Below are 27,427 nucleotides of genomic sequence, written 5' to 3' on the forward strand. Positions count from 1 at the left end.
CAAACCGCTTAACCGCAAAGCGGATACATTTTCAATAGGATAGCTTTGATCACTTACCAAGTCAAGTTCAACGACAAGTGGCGTGGGAATAAACAGTTCTAGAGCACCTAGAAATAAAATTCTTTCTGCCCCTAGTTCCTAGACCTCCCCCCACTCGACCACAACCGGATTCCCGTATCCTGGACCCCCGATAACGGTCGAACCCAGAAGAGCGGGCCGCGCCATAGGTTCCAATGGCGGCGGCAAAAACGGCTCAGGAAACCGGCTAAGTGTCAAAAGCTGAAATTTGGTAATCCATAGCTCCGGTTCCGGAGGGTCCAGAGGATCAGGGTTTGGGGTATCTGTAGTCACTGCTCCGGCATCGCTGCAGAACCATCCTTGACCCTCTTGGACCAACCCGATGGAGTATGGACCCCCGTGAAAGTTCGGGACTTTTCCATAGACTCCAATGGCGGCCAAACCCCATTGACCGGCTATGGCGGAAAACCCCCATTGACTTCAACAGCGGCGTCGCCCCGTTGAAAGTCTATGGCGGCGGATTCCCATAGCCGCCAACGGCGGTGGTTTGCTATTGAAAGTCTATGGCGGCGGAGCCCGTTGTTTTCAATGGGGATTTAGTGAAAAACCGTGATTTAATTTACAGTGGAGATTTTTGTATAAAAATGTGAAACGGTTTTAAGTGTATTTGTGTATCTCCGGTTCCGAAGGTCGTAGCAAGTCTCAAATTGGTCCATAGGGTGTCCCAGTTCCGGCATTGAGAACTGGGAAGTTTGGACCTGCTGGACCCAAAGGAACCGGATATTTTAATATGTTTATGGTTTATCTTTCATACTGTGTTTCAATGTATGGGTAAAACCCAGAGGAAATTCCTTTGCATACCAGGGTAGCATATGGCCAGAAAGGCGACCCAATGTCTAGGACTTAAGTATGGTTCAAAGGATTTTGTCACCTCCACTGTTTGCATGAGGGCGGAGATTACTCAAACCAGAGCAGTCTTCAAGTGTTCCATTTCACACCTCACAACAAAGCATATCCTGCCAGGAATTCAATCTGGTAGACTACCTGGCATTCCTGATGCAGAGGAGGGGTTACAGAAATGAGACCCCAGAGCTCTACTGCGCATGTACCAACTAGCAGGGGGGCATGTGTCAAAAAGTGTTCCCACGTTAATGAGTGGCTAGAGTTAATTGAAAACCAATCCACGGTACTCAATGTTAAGGATAGGGCACAAAAGGTTTATAAACTGCTGTCCACCCTTTATCCTTTGTCTTCTGATATCATCTGAATGCTACCTGATTGCGAGAGAATTGCTATGCTTCATACTTCTCATTCCCCAACCCCAAAGTAAGTGTACTTCTTGTCTGTTACTGTATTATTTGTGTGTTCACCTATCCAAAGGAATAAATATACTTTATTATATCTAAGACTCGTTCAGTTCAGCCCAGTGATTTGTGTAACCTTAATACCTGTGACAGGCTATCGTCAGACATATGTGTAGAGACCGTGTTTCCAGTGAAGCGGGGGGGAGCTTAGGAACACGTCAAACGCTGGTGTGTCCTTCCGCCCCCCACCCTCTCACTTGGTGTGGGACGGGAGTCTACATAATAATCACCACTTGCCCCGTGTCAGGAACCCCACACCCTCTGGTCAATAGCACGTCAGCGCCCTCCTCCCCCTGGTCAATAGTACATCTGGGCCCTCCTCCCCCTGGTCAATAGTACATCTGGGCCCTCCTCCCCCTGGTCAATAGTACATCTGGGCCCTCCTGCATCTGGTCAATAGCACGTCAGGGCCCTCCTGCATCTGGTCAATAGCACGTCAGGGCCCTCCTACCCCTGTCAATAGCACGTCAGCGCCCTCCTGCACCTGGTCAACAGAACGTCAGGGCCTTCCTCCCCCTGGTCAATAGCACATCAGGGCCCTCCTGCCCCTGGTCAATAGCACGTCGGGCCGTCCTACCCCAGGTCAATAGCATATCAGGGCCCTCCTCCCCCTGGTCAATAGCAAGTCCGGGCCCTCCTCCCCCTGGTCAATAGCCCATCAGGTCCCTCCTCCCCCTGGTCAATAGCACGTCAAAGCCCTCCTGCCCATGGTCAATAGCGCGTCAGGCCCCTCCTCCCCTGGTCAATAGCACATCAGCGCCCTCCTTCCCTGGTCAATAGTACATCAGGGCCCACCTTCCCCTGGTCAACAGCACATCAGGGCCCTCCTGCCCCCTGCCTCAGTCATGTCCTCTACTGGTTAAATAGGAGAAAGATTCTTGTGAATGTACAGAAGCCATCAGGTGAAGTAGAACAAGGACTTTGGGCTTTGGTTCCCTACTTATGGGTCACTGGAGGATATTATTTTATCTTTGGTGGGAGACCAGCCCAATTGAAGGTATTCAATGGTCTCGCGGGTGGTGGAAGGACTGTGGTCTCGCTGGTGGTGGAAGGACTATGGTCTCGCTGGTGGTGGAAGGACTATGGTCTCGCTGGTGGTGGAAGGACTATGGTCTCGCTGGTGGTGGAAGGACTATGATCTCGCTGGTTGGGGAAGGACTATAGTCTCGCTGGTGGTGGAAGGACTATGGTCTCACTGGTGGTGGAAGGACTATGGTCTCGCTGGTGGTGGAAGGACTATGATCTTGCTGGTTGGGGAAGGACTATGGTCTCGCTGGTGGTGGAAGGACTATGGTCTCACTGGTGGTGGAAGGACTATGGTCTCGCTGGTGGTGGAAGGACTATGATCTCGCTGGTTGGGGAAGGACTTTGCCAGATGAATGCCCTGAAGATTGGTTCAGCAGGGGACAACGGAGGCTGTGTGGCCCTTGTGTACACTCTCTGTGGCCCCCGTGGGACCTTGTGTTGCGTGCCCATGCAGACCGCAGAATATTTCCAAGAACACGGAGACACAAGTTTCACACGGGTAGCTTTATTCATCCGATCGTGTTTACACACCAGCTCCGGCGCGAGGAGCGAACGCCGTCCTGCACAGTGGCCCTATGTACGTGCGCAGAGCTGTATATCTATATACCGCCTCTGCAAGGCATTGAATATCTATATACACCTGCTCGGCGATGCTCTGGCACTGTAGATTTTTTTTTTTTGCTTTTCGTGACTGGTGAAACACGCACGCACGCACACGCCACACATGCACACGCTACAAATGCGCACTCACGCACACACCGTGATATCTTCTCTCCCTCCTCTGTTTGTCCCAGGTTGGTGTGTGTATATATATATATATATATATATATATAGTTATATATATAGTTATATATATATATATATATGTCGGTCCTAGGTTAGCCGCCACCTCCCTCCGACACACAAGGATGGCTGCCGTATACACGCCGGGCATGCAGATGCTGTGTACATTTGGCCGTATGCAGACTGCTGTCCTCCTCTGTTCAGTTCCCCCAACGCGTTTTCATCCTCCCGTCGGCGGCTCTCTCTGCGCCTGTGGGGGCGGAGGGATCCCGTGTTTTCCACCTTTGCTTCGTCCGCTGTGGTTTTGGCACCAAATAAAGAGTGTCCCTTGGCGGTCAGCAGGCGATTTCGTCCAGCGTCCCCAGCGTGGCCTGCAGAGGGACAGTCACAGTGTGGCTAATGGTTTCTGAGTGATTTGGCATGTTGTCACAGGTACTCTGCAGAGAGGGGGACAGACAGAAGGGCGTATACATTGGGCACAGGTGTGTCATCCGGCTGTGCATACAGGTGAGGGCGGGTGTGTCTACATACACGTGTCAGGGAGACCCCCTCCCCCTGGCCAGTAGCGCATCACCACATCCCAACCAAAAGGCAACAATAAAACTGATTCCAGGTGCTGCTAGACGCATTATTCTTATTATCTTTTCATTGGATAGCGCCAACATATAGTGCAGAGCAGTACGGTTGGGTGGACATTATCAGCATACAGATGTAGGGAGACCCAATGTCTCTGGCGCCCAAGGTCGAAAAAAGCGAGAGTGTCTGCCGCGGCCGGCCTGTGGGTGAGGCTGGGGGTGACAATGCTTCCGTAGTAGGGTAGCCCCTCCGGCGACCGGGCCGGAAGGAGTGACCGCAGCCTGGCCCCTGTGCCGGACACAGCCTGGCTATGTCTGTATGACACGAGAGCCGCCTATGTGTGAAGAACGGAGAAAATGGGGAGGAGGGGAGGGAAGGTGGGGATCGTACGTGGGGGGAGGTGGTGAGAGCCATGGATAAGAAGGTGCTGGTCAAGGTGAGTCTCCTGCGGGAGGAGCTTTGGGAGCAGGGATCGTACGTGGGGGGAGGTGGTGAGAGCCATGGATAAGAAGGTGCTGGTCAGGTGAGTCTCTTGCGGGAGGAGCTTCGGGAGCAGGGATAGTACGTGGGGAGGTGGTGAGAGTCATGGATAAGAAGGTGCTGGTCAGGTGAGTCTCCTGCGGGAGGAGCTTCGGGAGCAGGGATAGTACGTGGGGGAGGTGGTGAGAGTCATGGATAAGAAGGTGCTGGTCAAGGTGAGTCTCCTGCGGGAGGAGCTTCGGGAGCAGAGATCGTACGTGGGGGAGGTGGTGAGAGTCATGGATAAGAAGGTCCTGGTCAAGGTGAGACTTCTGCGGGAGGAGCTTCGGGAGCAGGGATCGTACGTGGGGGGAGGTGGTGAGAGCCATGGATAAGAAGGTGCTGGTCAAGGTGAGTCTCCTGCGGGAGGAGCTTCGGGAGCAGGGATCGTACGTGGGGGAGGTGGGGAGAGTCATGGATAAGAAGAAAGTGTTGGTCAGGGTGAGTCTCCTGCGGGAGGAGCTTTGGGAGCAGGGATCGTACGTGGGGGGAGGTAATGAGAGCCATGGATAAGAAGGTGCTGGTCAAGGTGAGTCTCTTGCGGGAGGAGCTTCGGGAGCAGAGATCGTACGTGGGGGAGGTGGTGAGAGTCATGGATAAGAAGGTGCTGGTCAGGTGAGTCTCCTGCGGGAGGAGCTTCGGGAGCAGGGATAGTACGTGGGGGAGGTGGTGAGAGTCATGGATAAGAAGGTGCTGGTCAGGGTGAGTCTCCTGCGGGAGGAGCTTCGGGAGCAGAGATCGTACGTGGGGGAGGTGGTGAGAGTCATGGATAAGAAGGTGCTGGTCAGGGTGAGTCTCCTGCGGGAGGAGCTTCGGGAGCAGGGATCGTACGTGGGGGAGGTGGTGAGAGCCATGGATAAGAAGAAGGTGTTGGTCAAGGTGAGTGGATTGGTTGATCTCCTCCACTGCCGGAGTTGGGGGATTCGGTTACATGAATATATGGTACTAGCTGAGAGACCCGGCGTTGCCCGGGATGTAAATACGTAATAGGTAGTATTATTTATAAATGGTGGAACAATAGGTGAGTATTTGTTGTAAAGGTTGGATAATAATGTTGAAAAGAAAGATGGAAGAAAATGTAATACGATGTTGTATAAAAATGGTTTATTGTAAACACACCACAGTACAATGTATATTTTGGTGACATAAGTGATGTGAAAATGTGAGGCGTGTGTCCTGCTAGGGTGTGAGCGTGTGTGAGGCGGCGGGGTGGGTGTTCAGTACGGGTGGGGCGTGGGTAGTGAGTGCTGGCTGTGGGTCGGGGTCCTGCTAGGGTGTGAGGCGGCGGGTGTGTGGCGAGTGCGGGTGACAGCTGGTCAGTGATATTGTTGCGTAGGGGCAGGAGGCGGCAGGTGTGTGTCGAGTGTGTGGGGTGGGTGAGAGGCGGCGGGTGTGTGTCGAGTGTGGCAGGTCTGTTTAGTGCGTGCGGCGGGTGTGTGGCGCGGGGATGTGAGCGGTGGGCGGGTGAAAGGCAGAAGTGCGGGTGGGCGAAAGGCAGAGGCGGGAGGGCGGACGAAAGGCGTTGAAGGAGGGGAGGTGAGGACGGAGGGGTGGTGAGGGGAGGTGAAGGGGGGCGGAGGGGAGGTCGGAGGGGAGGTGAGGATGGGTGGTGAGGGGGGGGTGGTGGGGGATGGTGAGGGGAGGTGAAGGGGGGGCGGAGGGGAGGTGAAGGGGGGGTGAGGGGAGGTGAAGGGGGAGAGGTGAAGGGGGGGTGACGGGAGGTGGAGGGGGTTGCCAGGAGGTGAAGGGAGGGGGGGGGGTGACAGGAGGTGAAGGGAGGGGGGGGTGACAGGAGGCGAAGGGGGGGGTGTGGTGACAGGAGGTGAATGGAGGAAGGGGGAGGTGGAGGAGAGGAAGGGGGAAGAGGGAGGTGGGGGAGGAGGGGAAGGGGGGAGGAGAAGGGGGAGGGGGAAAGGGTGAAGGGGGGAGGTGGGGGAAAGGGTGAAGGGGGGGAGGTGTGAAGGGGGAGGGGTGAAGGGGGAAAGGGGGTAAAGGTGGGGGAGGGGAAAAGGGGGGAAAGGTGGGGGAGGAGGGAAAGGGGGGAAAGAGGGGTGGAGGGGGGAAGGGGGGAAAGAGGGGTGGAGGGGGGAAGGGGGGGAAGGGGGTGGAGGGGGGGAAGAGGGGAGAGGGGGGAGGTGGGGATGTGGGGAGGTGAGGAGGGTAAGGTGGGAGGTGAGGAGGGTAAGGGGGGAGGTGAGGAGGGTAAGGGGGGAGGTGAGGAGGGGAAGGGGGGAGGTGGAGGAGGGGAAAGGGGGAGGTGGAGGAGGGGAAGGGGGGAGGTGTAGGAAGGGAAGGGGGGAGGTGGAGGAGGGAGGAGGGGAAGGGGGGAGGTGTAGGAAGGGAAGGGGGAGGTGGAGGAGGGGGGAGGTGGAGGAGGGGAAGGGGGGAGATGGAGGAGGGGAAGGGGGAGATGGAGGAGGGGAAGGGGGAGGTGGTGGGAAGGGGGGAAGAGGGGGGAGGTGGTGGGAAGGGGGGAAGAGGGGGGAGGTGGTGGGAAGGGGGGAGGAGGGGGGAGGTGGAAAGGGGGGAGGTGGTGGGAAGGGGGTGGGAAGGTGGGAAGGGGGGGAGGTGGTGGGAAGGTGGGAAGGGGGGGGCGGTGGAAAGGGGGGGGAGGTGGTGGGAAGAGGGGGGAGGTGGTGGGAAGGTGGGAAGGGGGGGAGGTGGTGGGAAGGTGGGAAGGGTGGGGCGGTGGAAAGGGGGGGAGGTGGTGGGAAGAGGGGGGAGGTGGTGGGAAGGTGGGGAGGTGGTGGGAGGTTGTAAGGGGGAGTGAAGTGAAGGTGGGGGTGAAGGTGGGGTGGAGGGGAGGTGGAGGGGAGGTGAAGGGGGAGGTGGAGGGGAGGTGAAGGGGGGGGTGGAGGGGAGGTGAAGGGGGGGGGTGGAGTGGAGGTGAAGGGGGGGGTGGAGGGGAGGTTAAGGGGGGGATGGAGGGAAGGTTAAGGGGGGGGTGGAGGGAAGGTTAAGGGGGGGGTGAAGGGGAGGGGAGGTGGAAGGGAGGGGATGTGTAGTGAGGGGTGGGTGAGGGGAGGTGGAGGGGTGGGTGAGGGGAGGTGGAGGGAGGGTGGAGGGGATGTGGAAGGGAGGGGAAGTGTAGTGAGGGGTGGGTGAGGGGAGGTGAAGGCCGCTCACTCACCCGTCCCGCAGCTCCCACGTGGATCTGAGGCGGGAGGCAGCGTCTTGTGGCCGCTCCCCCGCTGACTGTAACGGCACCGGGGGGGGGGTGGAGGGGAAGTGAGTGAGAGGAGGTGATCACTCCGCTCCCCCGCTGACTGTAGCAGCGACGGGGGGGGGGTGGAGGGGAAGTGAGTGAGGGGAGGTGATCACTCCGCTCCCCCGCTGACTGTAGCAGCGACGGGGGGGGGTGGAGGGGAAGTGAGTGAGGGGAAGTGAGTGAGGGGAGGTGATCACTCCGCTCCCCCGCTGAGTGTAGCGGCGCCGGGGGGGGGGGGTGGAGAGGAAGTGAGTGAGGGGAAGTGAGTGAGGGGAGGTGATCACTCCGCTCCCCCGCTGAGTGTAGCGGCGCCGGGGGGGGGGGTGGAGGGGAAGTGAGTGAGGGGAGGTGATCACTCCGCTCCCCCGCTGAGTGTAGCGGCGCCGGGGGGTGGAGGGGAAGTGAGTGGGGGGAGGTGATCACTCCGCTCCCCCGCTGAGTGTAGCGGCGCCGGGGGGGGGGGTGGAGGGGAAGTGAGTGAGGGGAGGTGATCACTCCGCTCCCCCGCTGACTGTAGCGGCGCCGGGGGGGTGGAGGGGAAGTGAGTGAGGAGAGGTGAAGGGGGGTGAGGGGACGTGAAGACCGCTCACTCACCCGTCCGGCAGCTCCCACGTGGAGGGGGGGGAGGGGGTGAAAGCGCGGGAAACAGGAAGAGGCGGAGCCCCCCCCCCCCCCCCCCCCGTGTGTGTGTGTGTGTGTGTGTGTGTGTGTGTGTGTTTTTTTTTTTTTTGGACCTTTGGCCCGTCACTCCGCCTCAGGCCAATGAGAGGTGTGGGGGGCGGACCAAGGGGGAGGTGTGAGTGTGTGAGGCCAATGAGAGGTGTGGGGGGCGGGCGGCCCAAGGGACCAATGAGATTGCCGCTAGGGACACCGGACATCCAGGCAGGCAAACATACAGTGCTTTCACTAATATAGTATAAGATATGAGGTTGAAAAAATACATATGTCCATCGTGTTCACCCTATGTTACATGGAGACGGCAGATACGTTACCCTATATGTGTAATGACAGTATGGTGGCCCAGAGGAGGCAAACACACAGCCCCAGTGACACATTATCCAATGCTGTCTCATAAGGGGAATATATTCCTTCCTGACCCCAGTAATGGCCATCAGCTTTCTCCCTGGGTCATCGTCCTTCCCATGTTACTTATTAGGTATATCCCTGTATACCTTTCCTTTCTAACAAGGTGTCCAACCTTTCCTTACACATATCTCCTGTATCTGCCCTCACAGTCTCCATGGGGAATGAGTCCCGTGCTGTAACTGCCCTTACTGTAAAGAACCCTTTCCTTACACATATCTCCTGTATCTGCCCTCACAGTCTCCATGGGGAATGAGTCCCGCACTGTAACTGTCCTTACTGTAAAGATCCCTTTCCTTACACATATCTCCTGTATCTGCCCTCACAGTCTCCATGGGGAATGAACCCCACGCTGTAACTGCCCTTACTGTAAAGATCCCTTTCCTTACACATATCTCCTGTATCTGCCCTCACAGTCTCCATGGGGAATGAATCTCGCACTTACTGCCCTTACTGTAAAGATCCCTTTCCTTACACATATCTCCTGTATCTGCCCTCACAGTCTCCATGGGGAATGAGTCCCGCACAGTAACTGCCCTTACTGTAAAGATCCCTTTCCTTACACATATCTCCTGTATCTGCCCTCACAGTCTCCATGGGGAATGAATCCCGCACTGTAACTGCCCTTACTGTAAAGATCCCTTTCCTTACACATATCTCCTGTATCTGCCCTCACAGTCTCCATGGGGAGTGAATCCCGCACTGTAACTGCCCTTACTGTAAAGATCCCTTTCCTTACACATATCTCCTGTATCTGCCCTCACAGTCTCCATGGGGAATGAATCCCGCACTGTAACTGCCCTTACTGTAAAGATCCCTTTCCTTACACATATCTCCTGTATCTGCCCTCACAGTCTCCATGGGGAGTGAATCCCGCACTGTAACTGCCCTTACTGTAAAGATCCCTTTCCTTACACATATCTCCTGTATCTGCCCTCACAGTCTCCATGGGGAGTGAATCCCGCGCTGTAACTGCCCTTACTGTAAAGATCCCTTTCCTTACACATATCTCCTGTATCTGCCCTCACAGTCTCCATGGGGAATGAATCCCGCACTGTAACTGCCCTTACTGTAAAGATCCCTTTCCTTACACATATCTCCTGTATCTGCCCTCACAGTCTCCATGGGGAGTGAATCCCGCACTGTTACTGCCCTTACTGTAAAGATCCCTTTCCTTACACATATCTCCTGTATCTGCCCTCACAGTCTCCATGGGGAATGAATCCCGCACTGTTACTGCCCTTACTGTAAAGATCCCTTTCCTTACACATATCTCCTGTATCTGCCCTCACAGTCTCCATGGGGAATGAATCCCGCACTGTAACTGCCCTTACTGTAAAGATCCCTTTCCTCCATCCTTAAAGGACGCCCCCGTGTCCTTTCTACCGACATTGGGGTAAATAGTTCTGTTGAAAGCTCCAAGGAATTTTTCTTTACACTTGTGATAGTGTCTGCACACGAAGAAGAGACCTGTGAGGTTTGGGAAGCTCTGTACATGTGAAGAAGAGATCTGTGAGGTTTGGGAAGCTCTGTACATATGAAGAAGAGACCTGTGAGGTTTGGGAAGCTCTGTACATATGAAGAAGAGACCTGTGAGGTTTGGGAAAGCTCTGTACATGTGAAGAAGAGACCTGCGAGGTTTGAGAAAGCTCTGTACATATGAAGAAGAGACCTGTGAGGTTTGGGAAGCTCTGTACATGTGAAGAAGAGACCTGTGAGGTTTGGGAAAGCTCTGTACATATGAAGAAGAGACCTGCGAGGTTTGAGAAAGCTCTGTACATGTGAAGAAGAGACCTGCGAGGTTTGGGAAAGCTCTGTACATATGAAGAAGAGACCTGTGAGGTTTGGAAATGTTCATTTCTTTAATGGAATAAAACAGTATTGTGCTATGTATCCCTTCTTATCTCTCCTGACCAGGATACAGTTACCAATAAACATCAACCGCCCTGTTAGCGCTATTATCTGCGCCAAGCTGCGCACAGTATACAGTGTGAGACTCTCTATATTAGAACAGTGCAGCCGGCACTTCCTTTTTGTTGCCTTTTTGTAGCTTGTCCAGTGCATGCACCTAGACGCTTGTTCTTTACTGCACAAGTGAAGAAGAGACCTGTGAGGTTTGGGAAGCTCTGTACATGTGAAGAAGAGACCTGTGAGGTTTGGGAAGCTCTGTACATGTGAAGAAGAGACCTGTGAGGTTTGGGAAGCTCTGTACGTGTGAAGAAGAGACCTGTGAGGTTTGGGAAGCTCTGTACATGTGAAGAAGAGACCTGTGAGGTTTGGGAAGCTCTGTACATGTGAAGAAGAGACCTGTGAGGTTTGGAAAGTTCTGCACAAGTGAAGAAGAGACCTGTGAGGTTTGGAAAGCTCTGTACATATGAAGAAGAGACCTGTGAGGTTTGGAAAACTCTGTACATGTGAAGAAGAGACCTGTGAGGTTTGGAAAGCTCTGTACATGTGAAGAAGAGACCTGTGAGGTTTGGGAAGCTCTGTACATGTGAAGAAGAGACCTGTGAGGTTTTAAAGCTCTGTACATGTGAAGAAGAGACCTGTGAGGTTTGGGAAGCTCTGTACATGCGAAGAAGAGACCTGTGAGGTTTGGAAAGCTCTGTACACATGAAGAAGAGACCTGTGAGGTTTTAAAGCTCTGTACATGTGAAGAAGAGACCTGTGAGGTTTTAAAGCTCTGTACATGTGAAGAAGAGACCTGTGAGGTTTGGGAAGCTCTGTACATGCGAAGAAGAGACCTGTGAGGTTTGGAAAGCTCTGTACACATGAAGAAGAGACCTGGGAGGTTTTAAAGCTCTGTACATGTGAAGAAGATACCTGTGAGGTTTTAAAGCTCTGTACATGTGAAGAAGAGACCTGTGAGGTTTGGGACGCTCTGTACATGTGAAGAAGAGACCTGTGAGGTTTGGGAAGCTCTGTACGTGTGAAGAAGAGACCTGTGAGGTTTGGGAAGCTCTGTACATGTGAAGAAGAGACCTGTGAGGTTTGGGAAGCTCTGTACATGTGAAGAAGAGACTTGTGAGGTTTGGGAAGCTCTGTACATGTGAAGAAGAGACCTGTGAGGTTTGGAAAGTTCTGCACAAGTGAAGAAGAGACCTGTGAGGTTTGGAAAGCTCTGTACATATGAAGAAGAGACCTGTGAGGTTTGGAAAACTCTGTACATGTGAAGAAGAGACCTGTGAGGTTTGGAAAGCTCTGTACATGTGAAGAAGAGACCTATGAGGTTTGGGAAGCTCTGTACATGTGAAGAAGAGACCTGTGAGGTTTTAAAGCTCTGTACATGTGAAGAAGAGACCTGTGAGGTTTGGGAAGCTCTGTACATGCGAAGAAGAGACCTGTGAGGTTTGGAAAGCTCTGTACACATGAAGAAGAGACCTGTGAGGTTTTAAAGCTCTGTACATGTGAAGAAGAGACCTGTGAGGTTTTAAAGCTCTGTACATGTGAAGAAGAGACCTGTGAGGTTTGGGAAGCTCTGTACATGCGAAGAAGAGACCTGTGAGGTTTGGAAAGCTCTGTACACATGAAGAAGAGACCTGGGAGGTTTTAAAGCTCTGTACATCTGAAGAAGATACCTGTGAGGTTTTAAAGCTCTGTACATGTGAAGAAGAGACCTGTGAGGTTTGGGACGCTCTGTACATGTGAAGAAGAGACCTGTGAGGTTTGGGAAGCTCTGTACGTGTGAAGAAGAGACCTGTGAGGTTTGGAAAGCTCTGTACGTGTGAAGAAGAGACCTGTGAGGTTTGGGAAGCTCTGTACATGTGAAGAAGAGACCTGTGAGGTTTGGGAAGCTCTGTACATGTGAAGAAGAGACCTGGGAGGTTTGGGAAGCTCGGTACACATAAAGAAGAGACCTGTGAGGTTTTAAAGCTCTGTACATGTGAAGAAGAGACCTGTGAGGTTTTAAAGCTCTGTACATGTGAAGAAGAGACCTGTGAGGTTTGGGAAGCTCTGTACATGCGAAGAAAAGACCTGTGAGGTTTGGAAAGCTCTGTACACATGAAGAAGAGACCTGTGAGGTTTTAAAGCTCTGTACATGTGAAGAAGAGACCTGTGAGGTTTTAAAGCTCTGTACATGTGAAGAAGAGACCTGTGAGGTTTGGGAAGCTCTGTACATGCGAAGAAGAGACCTGTGAGGTTTGGAAAGCTCTGTACACATGAAGAAGAGACCTGGGAGGTTTTAAAGCTCTGTACATGTGAAGAAGAGACCTGTGAGGTTTGGGAAGCTCTGTACATGCGAAGAAGAGACCTGTGAGGTTTGGAAAGCTCTGTAAATGTGAAGAGACCTGTGAGGTTTGGGAAGCTCTGTACATGCGAAGAAGAGAACTGTGAGGTTTGGGAAAGCTCTGTACATGTGAAGAAGAGACCTGTGAGGTTTGGAATGCTCTGTACATATGAAGAAGAGACCTGTGAGGTTTGGAAAGCTCTGTACACGCGAATAAGAGACCTGTGAGCTTTGGGAAGCTCTGTACATATGAAGAAGAGACCTGTGAGGTTTGGGAAGCTCTGTACTTGTGAAGAAGAGACCTGTGAGGTTTGGAAAGCTCTGTACAGGTGAAGAAGAGACCTGTGAGGTTTGGGAAGCTCTGTACATATGAAGAAGAGTACTGTGAGGTTTGGAAATCTCGGAACATGTGAAGAAAACCTGTGAGGTTTGGGAAAGCTCTATACACGTGAAGAAGAGACCTGTGAGGTTTGGAAAACTCTGAACATATGAAGAAGAGACCTGTGAGGTTTGGGAAGCTCTGTACATGTGAAGAAGAGACCTGTGAGGTTTGGGAAGCTCTGTACTTGTGAAGAAGAGACCTGTGAGGTTTGGGAAGCTCTGTACATGTGAAGAAGAGACTTGTGAGGTTTGGGAAGCTCTGTACATGTGAAGAAGAGACCTGTGAGCTTTGGGAAGCTCTGTAGAAAAGAAGAAGAGACCTGTGAGGTTTGGGAAGCTCTGTACAGGTGAAGAAGAGAGATGTGAGGTTTTAAAGCTCTGTACAGGTGAAGAAGAGACCTGTGAGGTTTGGGAAACCTCTGTACATGTGAAGAAGAGACCGGTGAGGTTTGGAAAGCTCTGTACATGTGAAGTAGAGACCTGTGAGGGTTGGGAATCTCTGTACATGTGAAGAAGAGACCTGTGAGGTTTGGAAAGCTCTGTACATGGGAAGAAGAGACCTGTGAGGTTTGGAAAGCTCTGTATATGTGAAGAAGAGACCTGTGAGGTTTGGAAAGCTCTGTACATGTGTAGAAGAGACCTGTGAGGTTTGAGAAGCTCTGTACATATGAAGAAGAGTACTGTGAGGTTTGGAAATCTCTGTACAGGTGAAGAAGAGACCTGTGAGGTTTGGGAAGCTCTGTACTTGTGAAGAAGAGACCTGTGAGGTTTGGGAAGCTCTGTACATGTGAAGAAGAGACCTCTGAGGTTTGGGAAGCTCTGTACATGTGAAGAAGAGACCTGTGAGGTTTGGGAAGCTCTGTACTTGTGAAGAAGAGACCTGTGAGGTTTGGGAAGCTCTGTACATGTGAAGAAGAGACCTGTGAGGTTTGGGAAGCTCTGTACATGTGAAGAAGAGACCTGTGAGCTTTGGGAAGCTCTGTAGAAAAGAAGAAGAGACCTGTGAGGTTTGGGAAGCTCTGTACAGGTGAAGAAGAGACCTGTGAGGTTTGGAAAGCTCTGTACAGGTGAAGAAGAGACCTGTGAGGTTTTAAAGCTCTGTACAGGTGAAGAAGAGACCTGTGAGGTTTGGGAAACCTCTGTACATGTGAAGAAGAGACCTGTGAGGTTTGGAAAGCTCTGTAACGTGAAGAAGAGACCTGTGAGGTTTTAAAGCTTTGTACATGTGAAGAAGAGACCTGTAAGGTTTGGAAAGCTCTGTATATGTGAATAAGAGACCTGTGAGGTTTGGGAAGCTCTGTATATGTGAAGAAGAGACCTGTGAGGTTTGGGAAGCTCTGTACACGTGAAGAAGAGACCTGTGAGGTTTGGAAAGCTCTGTACATGTGAACTAGAGACCTGTGAGGGTTGGGAATCTCTGTACATGTGAAGAAGAGACCTGTGAGGTTTGGAAAGCTCTGTACATGTGAAGTAGAGACCTGTGCGCTTTGGGAAGCTCTGTACATGGGAAGAAGAGACCTGTGAGGTTTGGAAAGCTCTGTACATGTGATGAAGAGACCTGTGAGGTTTGGAAAGCTCTGTACGTGTGAAGAAGAGACCTGTGAGATTTGGAAAGCTCTGTACATGTGAAGAAGAGACCTGTGAGGTTTGGTAAGCTCTGTACATGCGAAGAAGAGACCTGTGAGATTTGGAAAGTTCTGTACATGTGATGAAGAGACCTGTGAGGTTGGAAAGCTCTGTACATGTGAAGAAGAGACCTGAGAGGTTGGGAAAGCTCTGCACATGTGAAGAAGAGACATGTGAGGTTTGGGAAGCTCTGTACATATGAAGAAGAGACCTGTGAGGTTTGGGAAGCTCTGTACATGCGAAGAAGAGACCTGTGAGGTTTGGAAAGCTCTGTACATGTGAAGAAGAGACCTGTGAGGTTTGGTAAGTTCTGTACATGCGAAGAAGACACCTGTGAGGTTTGGAAATCTCTGAACATGTGAAGAAGAGACCTGTGAGGCTTGGGAAGCTCTGTAGATACGAAGAAGAGACCTGTGAGGTTTGGGAAGCTCTGTACAGGTGAAGAAGAGACCTGTGAGGATTGGAAAGCTCTGTACATGTGAAGAAGAGACTTGTGAGGTTCGGGAAAGCTCTGTACATGTGAAGAAGAGACCTGTGAGGTTTGGAAAGCTCTGTAACATGAAGAAGAGACCTGTGAGGTTTGGAAAGCTCTGTACATGTGAAAAAGAGACCTGTGACGTTTGGAAATCTCTGTACATGTGATGAAGAGACCTGTGAGGTTTGGAAAGCTCTGTACATGCGAAGAAGAGACCTGTGAGGTTTGGGAAGCTCTGTAACATGAAGAAGAGACCTGTGAGGTTTGGAAAGCTCTGTACATGTGAAAAAGAGACCTGTGAGGTTTGGGAAGCTCTGTACATGTGATGAAGAGACCTGTGAGGTTTGGAATGCTCTGTACATGTGAAGAAGAGACCTGTGAGGTTTGGAAATCTCTGTACATGTGATGAAGAGACCTGTGAGGTTTGGAAAGCTCTGTACATGCGAAGAAGAGACCTGTGAGGTTTGGGAAGCTCTGCACATGCGAAGAAGAGACCTGTGAGGTTTGGAAAGCTCTGCACATGTGAAGAAGAGACCTGTGAGGTTTGGAAAGCTCTGTACACGTGAAGAAGACACCTGTGAGGTTTGGAAAGCTCTGAACATGCGAAGAAGAGACCCGTGAGGATTGGAATGCTCTGTACATGTGAAGAAGAGACCTGTGAGGTTTGGAAAGCTCTGTAGCGTGAAGAAGAGACCTGTGAGGTTTTAAAGCTCTGTACATATGAAGAAGAGACCTGTGAGGGTTGGAAAGCTCTATAACGTCAAGAAGAGACCTGTGAGGTTTGGGAAGCTCTGTACATGCGAAGAAGAGACCTGTGAGGTTTGGAAAGCTCTGTAAATGTGAAGAGACCTGTGAGGGTTGGGAATCTCTGTACGTGTGAAGAAGAGACCTGTGAGGTTTGGGAAGCTCTGTACGTGTGAAGAAGAGACCTGTGAGGTTTGGGAAGCTCTGTACATGTGAAGAAGAGACCTGTGAAATTTGGAATGCTCTGTACATATGAAGAAGAGACCTGTGAGGTTTGGAAAGCTCTGTACACGCGAATAAGAGACCTGTGAGCTTTGGGAAGCTCTGTACATATGAAGAAGAGACCTGTGAGGTTTGGGAAGCTCTGTACATGTGAAGAAGAGACCTGTGAGGTTTGGGAAGCTCTGTACATGTGTAGAAGAGACCTGTGAGGTTTGGGAAGCTCTGTACTTGTGAAGAAGAGACCTGTGAGGTTTGGGAAGCTCTGTACATATGAAGAAGAGACGCGTGAGGTTTGGGAAGCTCTGTACATGTGAAGAAGAGACCTGTGAGCTTTGGGAAGCTCTGTAGAAAAGAAGAAGAGACCTGTGAGGTTTGGGAAGCTCTGTACAGGTGAAGAAGAGACCTGTGAGGTTTGGGAAGCTCTGTACAGGTGAAGAAGAGACCTGTGAGGTTTTAAAGCTCTGTACATGTGAAGAAGAGACCTGTGAGGTTTGGGAAACCTCTGTACATGTGAAGAAGAGACCTGTAAGGGTTGGAAAGCTCTGTATATGTGAAGAAGAGACCTATGAGGTTTGGGAAGCTCTGTACATGTGAAGAAGAGACCTGTAAGGGTTGGAAAGCTCTGTATATGTGAAGAAGAGACCTATGAGGTTTGGGAAGCTCTGTACACGTGAAGAAGAGACCTGTGAGGTTTGGGAAGCTCTGTATATGTGAAGAAGAGACCTGTGAGTGTTGGGAATCTCTGTACATGTGAAGAAGAGACCTGTGAGGTTTGGAAAGCTCTGTACATGGGAAGAAGAGACCTGTGAGGTTTGGAAAGCTTTGTACATGTGAAGAAGAGACCTGTGAGGTTTGGAAAGCTCTGTACATGTGATGAAGAGACCTGTGAGGTTGGAAAGCTCTGTACATGTGAAGAAGAGACCTGTGAGGTTGGGAAAGCTCTGCACATGTGAAGAAGAGACCTGTGAGGTTTGGGAAGCTCTGTACATATGAAGAAGAGACCTGTGAGGTTTGGGAAGCTCTGTACATGCGAAGAAGAGACCTGTGAGGTTTGGAAAGCTCTGTACATGTGAAGAAGAGACCTGTGAGGTTTGGTAAGCTCTGTACATGCGAAGAAGAGACCTGTGAGGTTTGGAAAACTCTGAACATGTGAAGAAGAGTCCTGTGAGGTTTGAGAAGCTCTGTAGATACGAAGAAGAGACCTGTGAGGTTTGGGAAGCTCTGTACATGCGAAGAAGACACCTGTGAGGTTTGGAAATCTCTGAACATGTGAAGAAGAGACCTGTGAGGTTTGGAAAGCTCTGTACACGTGAAGAAGAGACCTGTGAGGATTGGAATGCTCTGTACATGTGAAGAAGAGACCTGTGAGGTTTTAAAGCTCTGTACATGTGAAGAAGAGATCTGTGAGGTTTGTGAAGCTCTGTACATATGAAGAAGAGACCTGTGAGGGTTGGAAAGCTCTATAACGTGAAGAAGAGACCTGTGAGGTTTGTAAAGCTCTGTACATGTGAAGAATAGACCTGTGAGGTTTTAAAGCTCTGTACATGTGAAAAAGAGACTTGTGAGGTTTAGGAAGCATTATACATGTGAAGAAGAGACCTGTGAGGTTTGGAAAGCTCTGTACATGTGAAGAAGAGACCTGTGAGGTTTGGAAAGCTCTGTACATGTGAAAAAGAGACTTGTGAGGTTTAGGAAGCATTATACATGTGAAGAAGAGACCTGTGAGGTTTGGGAAGCTCTGTAGTTGTGATGAAGAGACCTGTGAGGTTTGGAAAGCTCTGTACATGCGAAGAAGAGACCTGTGAGGTTTGGGAAGCTCTGCACATGTGAAGAAGAGACCTGTGAGGTTTGGAAAGCTCTGTACATGCGAAGAAGAGACCTGTGAGGTTTGGGAAGCTCTGCACATGTGAAGAAGAGACCTGTGAGGTTTGGAAAGCTCTGTACACGTGAAGAAGAGACCTGTGAGGTTTGGGAAGCTCTGAACATGTGAAGAAGAGAACTGTGAGGTTGGGGAAACTCTGTACATGCGAAGAAGAGACCTGTGAGGTTTGGAAAGCTCTGTACATGCGAAGAAGAGACCTGTGAGGTTTGGGAAGCACTGCACATGTGAAGAAGAGATCTGTGAGGGTTGGAAAGCTCTGTAACGTGAAGAAGAGACCTGTGAGGTTTAGAAATCAATGTACATATAAAGAAGAGACCTGTGAGGTTTGGAAAGCTCTGTACATGCGAAGAAGAGACCTGTGAGGTTTGGAAAGCTCTGTACATGTGTAGAAGAGACCTGTGAGGTTTGGAAAGCTCTGTAGATGTGAAGAAGAGACCTGTGAGGTTTGGGAAAGCTCTGTACATGTGAAGGAGACATGTGAGGTTTGGAAAGCTCTGTAACGTGAAGAAGAGACCTGTGAGGTTTTAAAGCTCTGTACATTGTGAAGAAGAGACCTGTGAGGTTTGGGAAGCTCTGTACGTGTGAAGAAGAGACCTGTGAGGTTTGGAATGCTCTGTACATATGAAGAAGAGACCTGTGAGGTTTGGAAAGCTCTGTACACGCGAATAAGAGACCTGTGAGCTTTGGGAAGCTCTGTACATATGAAGAAGAGACCTGTGAGGTTTGGGAAGCTCTGTACTTGTGAAGAAGAGACCTGTGAGGTTTGGGAAGCTCTGTACATGTGTAGAAGAGACCTGTGAGGTTTGGGAAGCTCTGTACATATGAAGAAGAGACCTGTGAGGTTTGGGAAGCTCTGTACATGTGAAGAAGAGACCTGTGAGGTTTGGGAAGCTCTGTAGAAAAGAAGAAGAGACCTGTGAGGTTTGGGAAGCTCTGTACAGGTGAAGAAGAGACCTGTGAGGTTTGGAAAGCTCTGTACAGGTGAAGAAGAGACCTGTGAGGTTTTAAAGCTCTGTACATGTTAAGAAGAGACCTGTGAGGTTTGGGAAACCTCTGTACATGTGAAGAAGAGACCTGTGAGGTTTGGAAAGCTCTGTAACGTGAAGAAGAGACCTGTGAGGTTTTAAAGCTCTGTAACGTGAAGAAGGACCTGTGAGGTTTGGGAAGCTCTGTACATGTATAGAAGAGACCTGTGAGGTTTTAAAGCTCTGTACATGTGAAGAAGAGACCTGTGAGGTTTGGAAAGCTCTGTACATGGGAAGAAGAGACCTGTGAGGTTTGGAAAGCTCTGTACATGTGAAGAAGAGACCTGTGAGGTTTGGAAAGCTCTGTACATGTGATGAAGAGACCTGTGAGGTTTGGGAAGCTCTGCACATGTGAAGAAGAGACCTGTGAGGTTTGGAAAGCTCTGTACATGCGAAGAAGAGACCTGTGAGGTTTGGGAAGCTCTGCACATGTGAAGAAGAGACCTGTGAGGTTTGGGAAGCTCTGCACATGTGAAGAAGAGACCTGTGAGGTTTGGGAAGCTCTGTAGTTGTGATGAAGAGACCTGTGAGGTTTGGAAAGCTCTGTACATGCGAAGAATAGACCTGTGAGGTTTGGGAAGCTCTGCACATGTGAAGAAGAGACCTGTGAGGTTTTGAAAGCTCTGTACATGTGAAGAAGAGACCTGTGAGGTTTGGGAAGCTCTGCACATGTGAAGAAGAGACCTGTGAGGTTTGGAAAGCTCTGTACATGCGAAGAAGAGACCTGTGAGGTTTGGGAAGCTCTGCACATGTGAAGAAGAGACCTGTGAGGTTTGGAAAGCTCTGTACATGCGAAGAAGAGACCTGTGAGGTTTGGGAAGCACTGCACATGTGAAGAAGAGACCTGTGAGGGTTGGAAATCAATGTACATATAAAGAAGAGACCTGTGAGGTTTGGAAAGCTCTGTACATGCGTAGAAGAGACCTGTGAGGTTTGGAAATCAATGTACATATAAAGAAGAGACCTGTGAGGTTTGGAAAGCTCTGTACATGCGAAGAAGAGACCTGTGAGGTTTGGGTAGCTCTGTACATGTGTAGAAGAGACCTGTGAGGTTTGGGGATCTCTGTAGATACGAAGAAGAGACCTGTGAGGTTTGGAAAGCTCTGTAGATGTGAAGAAGAGACCTGTGAGGTTTGGGAAAGCTCTGTACATGTGAAGGAGACCTGTGAGGTTTGGAAAGCTCTGTAACGTGAAGAAGAGACCTGTGAGGTTTGGGAAGCTCTGTATATGTGAAGAAGAGACCTGTGGGGTTTGGGAAGCTCTGTACATGTGAAGAAGAGACCTGTGAGGTTTGGAAAGCTCTGTACATGTGAAGAAGAGACCTGTGAGCTTTGGGAAGCTCTGTACATGTGAAGAAGAGACCTGTGAGGTTTGGGAAGCTCTGTAGATACGAAGAAGAGACCTGTGAGGTTTGGGAAGCTCTGTACATGTGATGAAGAGACCTGTGAGGTTTGGAAAGCTCTGTACGTGTGAAGAAGAGACCTGTGAAGTTTTAAAGCTCTGTACATGTGAAGAAGAGACCTGTGAGGTTTTAAAGCTCTGTACATGTGAAGAAGAGACCTGTGAGGTTTTGAAAGCTCTGGATATGTGAAGAAGAGACCTGTGAGATTTGGAAAGCTCTGTACATGTGAAGAAGAGACCTGTGAGGTTTGGAAAGCTCTGTACATGTGAAGAAGAGACCTGTGAGGTTTGGAAAGCTCTGTACATGTGAAGAAGAGACCTGTGAGGTTTGGGAAGCTCTGTACATGTGAAGAAGAGACCTGTGAGCTTTGGGAAGCTCTGTACAAATGAAGAAGAAACCTGTGAGGTTTGGGAATCTTCGTACATGTGAAAAAGAGACCTGTGAGGTTTGGGAAGCTCTGCACATGTGAAGAAGAGACTTGTGAGGTTTGGGAAGCTCTGTACATATGAAGAAGAGACCTGTGAGGTTTGGAAGCTCTGCACATGTGAAGAAGAGACCTGTGAGGTTTGGAAGCTCTGTACATGTGAAGAAGAGACCTGTGAGGTTTTAAAGCTCTGAACATGTGAAGAAGAGACCTGTGAGGTTTGGGAAGCTCTGTACATGTGAAGAAGAGACCTGTGAGGTTTGGGAAGCTCTGTAGATATGAAGAAGAGACCTGTGAGGTTTGGGAAGCTCTGTACAGGTGAAGAAGAGACTTGCGAGGTTTGGAAAGCTCTGTACATGTGAAGAAGAGACCTGTGAGGTTTGGAAAGCTCTGTAACGTGAAGAAGAGACCTGTGAGGTTTGGAAATCAATGTACATATAAAGAAAAGACCTGTGAGGTTTGTAAAGCTCTGTACATGTGAAGAAGAGACCTGTGAGGTTTGGAAAGCTCTGTACATGCGAAGAAGAGACATGTGAGGTTTGGGAAGCTCTGTACATGTGAAGAAGAGAGCTGTGAGGTTTGGGAAGCTCTGTAGATGTGAAGAAGAGACATGTGAGCTCTGGGAAGCTCTGTAGATACGAAGAAGAGACCCGTGAGGTTTGGAAAGCTCTGTACAGGTGAAGAAGAGACCTGTGAGGTTTAGGAAAGCTCTGTACATGTGAAGAAGGGACCTGTGAGGTTTGGAAAGCTCTGTAACGTGAAGAAGAGACCTGTGAGGTTTTAAAGCTCTGTACATTGTGAAGAAGAGACCTGTGAGGTTTTGAAAGCTCTGGATATGTGAAGAAGAGACCTGTGGGGTTTGGAAAGCTCTGTACATGTGAAGAAGAGACCTGTGAGGTTTGGAAAGCTCTGTACATGTGTAGAAGAGACCTGTGAGGTTTGGGAAGCTCTGTACACGTGAAGAAGAGACCTGTGAGCTTTGGGAAGCTCTGTAGATACGAAGAAGAGACCTGTGAGGTTTGGAAATCTCTGTACATGTGAAGAAGAGACCAGTGAGGTTTGGGAAGCTCTGTACATGTGAAGAAGAGACCTGTGAGGTTTGGAAAGCTCTGTACATGTGAAGAAGAGACCTGTGAGGTTTGGGAAGCTCTGTACATGTGATGAAGAGACCTGTGAGGTTTGGAATTCCCTGTACGTGTGAAGAAGAGACCTATGAGGTTTGGAATTCTCTGTACATGTGAAGAAGAGACCTGTGAGGTTTTAAAGCTCTGTACATATGAAGAAGAGACCTGTGAGGTTTGGAAATCAATGTACATATAAAGAAGAGACCTGTGAGGTTTGGAAAGCTCTGTACATGTGAAGAAGAGACATGTGAGGTTTGGAGATCTCTGTACACATGAAGAAGAGACCTGTGAGGTTTTAAAGCTCTGTACATGTGAAGAATAGACCTGTGAGGTTTGGGAAGCTCTGTACATGTGAAGAAGAGACCTGTGAGGTTTGGGAAGCTCTGTAGATATGAAGAAGAGACCTGTGAGGTTTGGGAAGCTCTGTACATGTGAAGAATAGACTTGTGAGGTTTGGAAAGCTCTGTACATGTGAAGAAGAGACCTGTGAGGTTTGGAAAGCTCTGTAACGTGAAGAAGAGACCTGTGAGGTTTGGGAAGCTCTGCACATGTGAAGAAGAGACCTGTGAGGTTTGGAAATAAATGTACATATAAAGAAGAGACCTGTGAGGTTTGTAAAGCTCTGTACATGTGAAGAAGAGACCTGTGAGGTTTGGAAAGCTCTGTACACGCGAATAAGAGACCTGTGAGGTTTGGAAATCAATGTACATATAAAGAAGAGACCTGTGAGGTTTGTAAAGCTCTGTACATGTGAAAAAGAGACCTGTGAGGTTTGGAAAGCTCTGTACATGTGAAGAAGAGACCTGTGAGGTTTGGAAAGCTCTGTACATGTGAAGAAGAGACCTGGGAGGTTTGGAATGCTCTGTACATATGAAGAAGAGACCTGTGAGGTTTGGAAAGCTCTGTACACGCGAATAAGAGACCTGTGAGCTTTGGGAAGCTCTGTACATATGAAGAAGAGACCTGTGAGGTTTGGGAAGCTCTGTACTTGTGAAGAAGAGACCTGTGAGGTTTGGGAAGCTCTGTACATGTGTAGAAGAGACCTGTGAGGTTTGGGAAGCTCTGTACATATGAAGAAGAGACCTGTGAGGTTTGGGAAGCTCTGTACATGTGAAGAAGAGACCTGTGAGGTTTGGGAAGCTCTGTAGAAAAGAAGAAGAGACCTGTGAGGTTTGGGAAGCTCTGTACAGGTGAAGAAGAGACCTGTGAGGTTTGGAAAGCTCTGTACAGGTGAAGAAGAGACCTGTGAGGTTTTAAAGCTCTGTACATGTTAAGAAGAGATCTGTGAGGTTTGGGAAACCTCTGTACATGTGAAGAAGAGACCTGTGAGGTTTGGAAAGCTCTGTAACGTGAAGAAGAGACCTGTGAGGTTTTAAAGCTCTGTAACGTGAAGAAGGACCTGTGAGGTTTGGGAAGCTCTGTACATGTATAGAAGAGACCTGTGAGGTTTTAAAGCTCTGTACATGTGAAGAAGAGACCTGTGAGGTTTGGAAAGCTCTGTACATGGGAAGAAGAGACCTGTGAGGTTTGGAAAGCTCTGTACATGTGAAGAAGAGACCTGTGAGGTTTGGAAAGCTCTGTACATGTGATGAAGAGACCTGTGAGGTTGGAAAGCTCTGTACATGTGAAGAAGAGACCTGTGAGGTTGGGAAAGCTCTGCACATGTGAAGAAGAGACCTGTGAGGTTTGGAAAGCTCTGTACATATGAAGAAGAGACCTGTGAGGTTTTAAAGCTCTGTACATGTGAAGAAGAGACCTGTGAGGTTTGGAAAGCTCTGTACATGGGAAGAAGAGACCTGTGAGGTTTGGAAAGCTCTGTACATGTGAAGAAGAGACCTGTGAGGTTTGGAAAGCTCTGTACATGTGATGAAGAGACCTGTGAGGTTGGAAAGCTCTGTACATGTGAAGAAGAGACCTGTGAGGTTGGGAAAGCTCTGCACATGTGAAGAAGAGACCTGTGAGGTTTGGAAAGCTCTGTACATATGAAGAAGAGACCTGTGAGGTTTGGGAAGCTCTGTACATGTGAAGAAGAGACCTGTGAGGTTTGGAAAGCTCTGTACATGTGAAGAAGAGACCTGTGAGGTTTGGAAAGCTCTGTACATGTGAAGAAGAGACCTGTGAGGTTTGGAAAGCTCTGTACATGTGATGAAGAGACCTGTGAGGTTGGAAAGCTCTGTACATGTGAAGAAGAGACCTGTGACGTTGGGAAAGCTCTGCACATGTGAAGAAGAGACCTGTGAGGTTTGGGAAGCTCTGTACATATGAAGAAGAGACCTGTGAGGTTTGGGAAGCTCTGTACATGCGAAGAAGAGACCTGTGAGGTTTGGAAATCTCTGAACATGTGAAGAAGAGACCTGTGAGGTTTGAGAAGCTCTGTACATGTGAAGAAGAGACATGTGAGGTTTGGAAAGCTCTGTAAATGCGAAGAAGAGACCTGTGAGGTTTGGAAATCTCTGAACATGTGAAGAAGAGACCTGTGAGGTTTGGAAAGCTCTGTACATGTGAAAAAGAGACTTGTGAGGTTTTGAAAGCTCTGTAGTTGTGATGAAGAGACCTGTGAGGTTTGGAAAGCTCTGTACATGCGAAGAAGAGACCTGTGAGGTTTGGGAAGCTCTGCACATGTGAAGAAGAGACCTGTGAGGTTTTGAAAGCTCTGTACATGCGAAGAAGAGACCTGTGAGGTTTGGGAAGCTCTGCACATGTGAAGAAGAGACCTGTGAGGTTTGGAAAGCTCTGTACATGCGAAGAAGAGACCTGTGAGGTTTGGGAAGCTCTGCACATGTGAAGAAGAGACCTGTGAGGTTTGGGAAGCTCTGCACATGTGAAGAAGAGACCTGTGAGGTTTGGGAAGCTCTGTAGTTGTGATGAAGAGACCTGTGAGGTTTGGAAAGCTCTGTACATGCGAAGAAGAGACCTGTGAGGTTTGGGAAGCTCTGCACATGTGAAGAAGAGACCTGTGAGGTTTTGAAAGCTCTGTACATGCGAAGAAGAGACCTGTGAGGTTTGGGAAGCTCTGCACATGTGAAGAAGAGACCTGTGAGGTTTGGAAAGCTCTGTACATGCGAAGAAGAGACCTGTGAGGTTTGGGAAGCTCTGCACATGTGAAGAAGAGACCTGTGAGGTTTGGAAAGCTCTGTACATGCGAAGAAGAGACCTGTGAGGTTTGGGAAGCACTGCACATGTGAAGAAGAGACCTGTGAGGTTTGGAAAGCTCTGTACATGCGTAGAAGAGACCTGTGAGGTTTGGGTAGCTCTGTAGATACGAAGAAGAGACCTGTGAGGTTTGGAAAGCTCTGTACATGCGAAGAAGAGACCTGTGAGGTTTGGGTAGCTCTGTACATGTGTAGAAGAGACCTGTGAGGTTTGGGTAGCTCTGTAGATACGAAGAAGAGACCTGTGAGGTTTGGAAAGATCTGTAGATGTGAAGAAGAGACCTGTGAGGTTTGGGAAAGCTCTGTACATGTGAAGGAGACCTGTGAGGTTTGGAAAGCTCTGTAACGTGAAGAAGAGACCTGTGAGGTTTTAAAGCTCTGTACATGTGAAGAAGAGACCTGTGAGGTTTGGAAATCTCTGAACATGTGAAGAAGAGACCTGTGAGGTTTGGAAAGCTCTGTACATGTGAAAAAGAGACTTGTGAGGTTTTGAAAGCTCTGTAGTTGTGATGAAGAGACCTGTGAGGTTTGGAAAGCTCTGTACATGCGAAGAAGAGACCTGTGAGGTTTGGGAAGCTCTGCACATGTGAAGAAGAGACCTGTGAGGTTTTGAAAGCTCTGTACATGCGAAGAAGAGACCTGTGAGGTTTGGGAAGCTCTGCACATGTGAAGAAGAGACCTGTGAGGTTTGGAAAGCTCTGTACATGCGAAGAAGAGACCTGTGAGGTTTGGGAAGCTCTGCACATGTGAAGAAGAGACCTGTGAGGTTTGGGAAGCTCTGCACATGTGAAGAAGAGACCTGTGAGGTTTGGGAAGCTCTGTAGTTGTGATGAAGAGACCTGTGAGGTTTGGAAAGCTCTGTACATGCGAAGAATAGACCTGTGAGGTTTGGGAAGCTCTGCACATGTGAAGAAGAGACCTGTGAGGTTTTGAAAGCTCTGTACATGTGAAGAAGAGACCTGTGAGGTTTGGGAAGCTCTGCACATGTGAAGAAGAGACCTGTGAGGTTTGGAAAGCTCTGTACATGCGAAGAAGAGACCTGTGAGGTTTGGGAAGCTCTGCACATGTGAAGAAGAGACCTGTGAGGTTTGGAAAGCTCTGTACATGCGAAGAAGAGACCTGTGAGGTTTGGGAAGCACTGCACATGTGAAGAAGAGACCTGTGAGGGTTGGAAATCAATGTACATATAAAGAAGAGACCTGTGAGGTTTGGAAAGCTCTGTACATGCGTAGAAGAGACCTGTGAGGTTTGGAAATCAATGTACATATAAAGAAGAGACCTGTGAGGTTTGGAAAGCTCTGTACATGCGAAGAAGAGACCTGTGAGGTTTGGGTAGCTCTGTACATGTGTAGAAGAGACCTGTGAGGTTTGGGGATCTCTGTAGATACGAAGAAGAGACCTGTGAGGTTTGGAAAGCTCTGTAGATGTGAAGAAGAGACCTGTGAGGTTTGGGAAAGCTCTGTACATGTGAAGGAGACCTGTGAGGTTTGGAAAGCTCTGTAACGTGAAGAAGAGACCTGTGAGGTTTTAAAGCTCTGTACACGTGAAGAAGAGACCTGTGAGGTTTGGGAAGCTCTGTATATGTGAAGAAGAGACCTGTGGGGTTTGGGAAGCTCTGTACATGTGAAGAAGAGACCTGTGAGGTTTGGAAAGCTCTGTACATGTGAAGAAGAGACCTGTGAGCTTTGGGAAGCTCTGTACATGTGAAGAAGAGACCTGTGAGGTTTGGGAAGCTCTGTAGATACGAAGAAGAGACCTGTGAGGTTTGGGAAGCTCTGTACATGTGATGAAGAGACCTGTGAGGTTTGGAAAGCTCTGTACGTGTGAAGAAGAGACCTGTGAAGTTTTAAAGCTCTGTACATGTGAAGAAGAGACCTGTGAGGTTTTAAAGCTCTGTACATGTGAAGAAGAGACCTGTGAGGTTTTGAAAGCTCTGGATATGTGAAGAAGAGACCTGTGAGATTTGGAAAGCTCTGTACATGTGAAGAAGAGACCTGTGAGGTTTGGAAAGCTCTGTACATGTGAAGAAGAGACCTGTGAGGTTTGGAAAGCTCTGTACATGTGAAGAAGAGACCTGTGAGGTTTGGGAAGCTCTGTACATGTGAAGAAGAGACCTGTGAGCTTTGGGAAGCTCTGTACAAATGAAGAAGAAACCTGTGAGGTTT

At 49.5% G+C, this 27,427-nt stretch overlaps 1 protein-coding gene and 1 long non-coding RNA gene across 2 annotated transcripts in view; both read right to left on the bottom strand.

The window, feature by feature from the left end:
- Nucleotides 1–2,905: 2,905 nt before the first annotated feature.
- The window catches only part of LOC142483133 (acid-sensing ion channel 2-like), a gene marked incomplete at its 5' end in the record, with an annotated part of 91,427 nt that continues 66,905 nt past the window's right edge, over nucleotides 2,906–27,427 (bottom strand). The window contains 1 exon segment of the mRNA XM_075583194.1: nucleotides 2,906–3,628. Within this exon segment, the coding sequence (XP_075439309.1) occupies nucleotides 3,527–3,628 (102 nt within the window).
- Nucleotides 11,724–26,928, bottom strand: LOC142483131 (uncharacterized). Its single transcript, XR_012797250.1, has 3 exons — nucleotides 26,780–26,928; nucleotides 12,235–12,314; nucleotides 11,724–11,839 (listed from the first exon to the last, which is right to left on the bottom strand). It is a non-coding gene; the product is annotated as an uncharacterized LOC142483131 (long non-coding RNA).

The sequence above is a fragment of the Ascaphus truei genome, unplaced genomic scaffold, assembly GCF_040206685.1.
Source record: "Ascaphus truei isolate aAscTru1 unplaced genomic scaffold, aAscTru1.hap1 HAP1_SCAFFOLD_298, whole genome shotgun sequence".
Classification (NCBI taxonomy): Eukaryota; Metazoa; Chordata; class Amphibia; order Anura; family Ascaphidae; genus Ascaphus; species Ascaphus truei.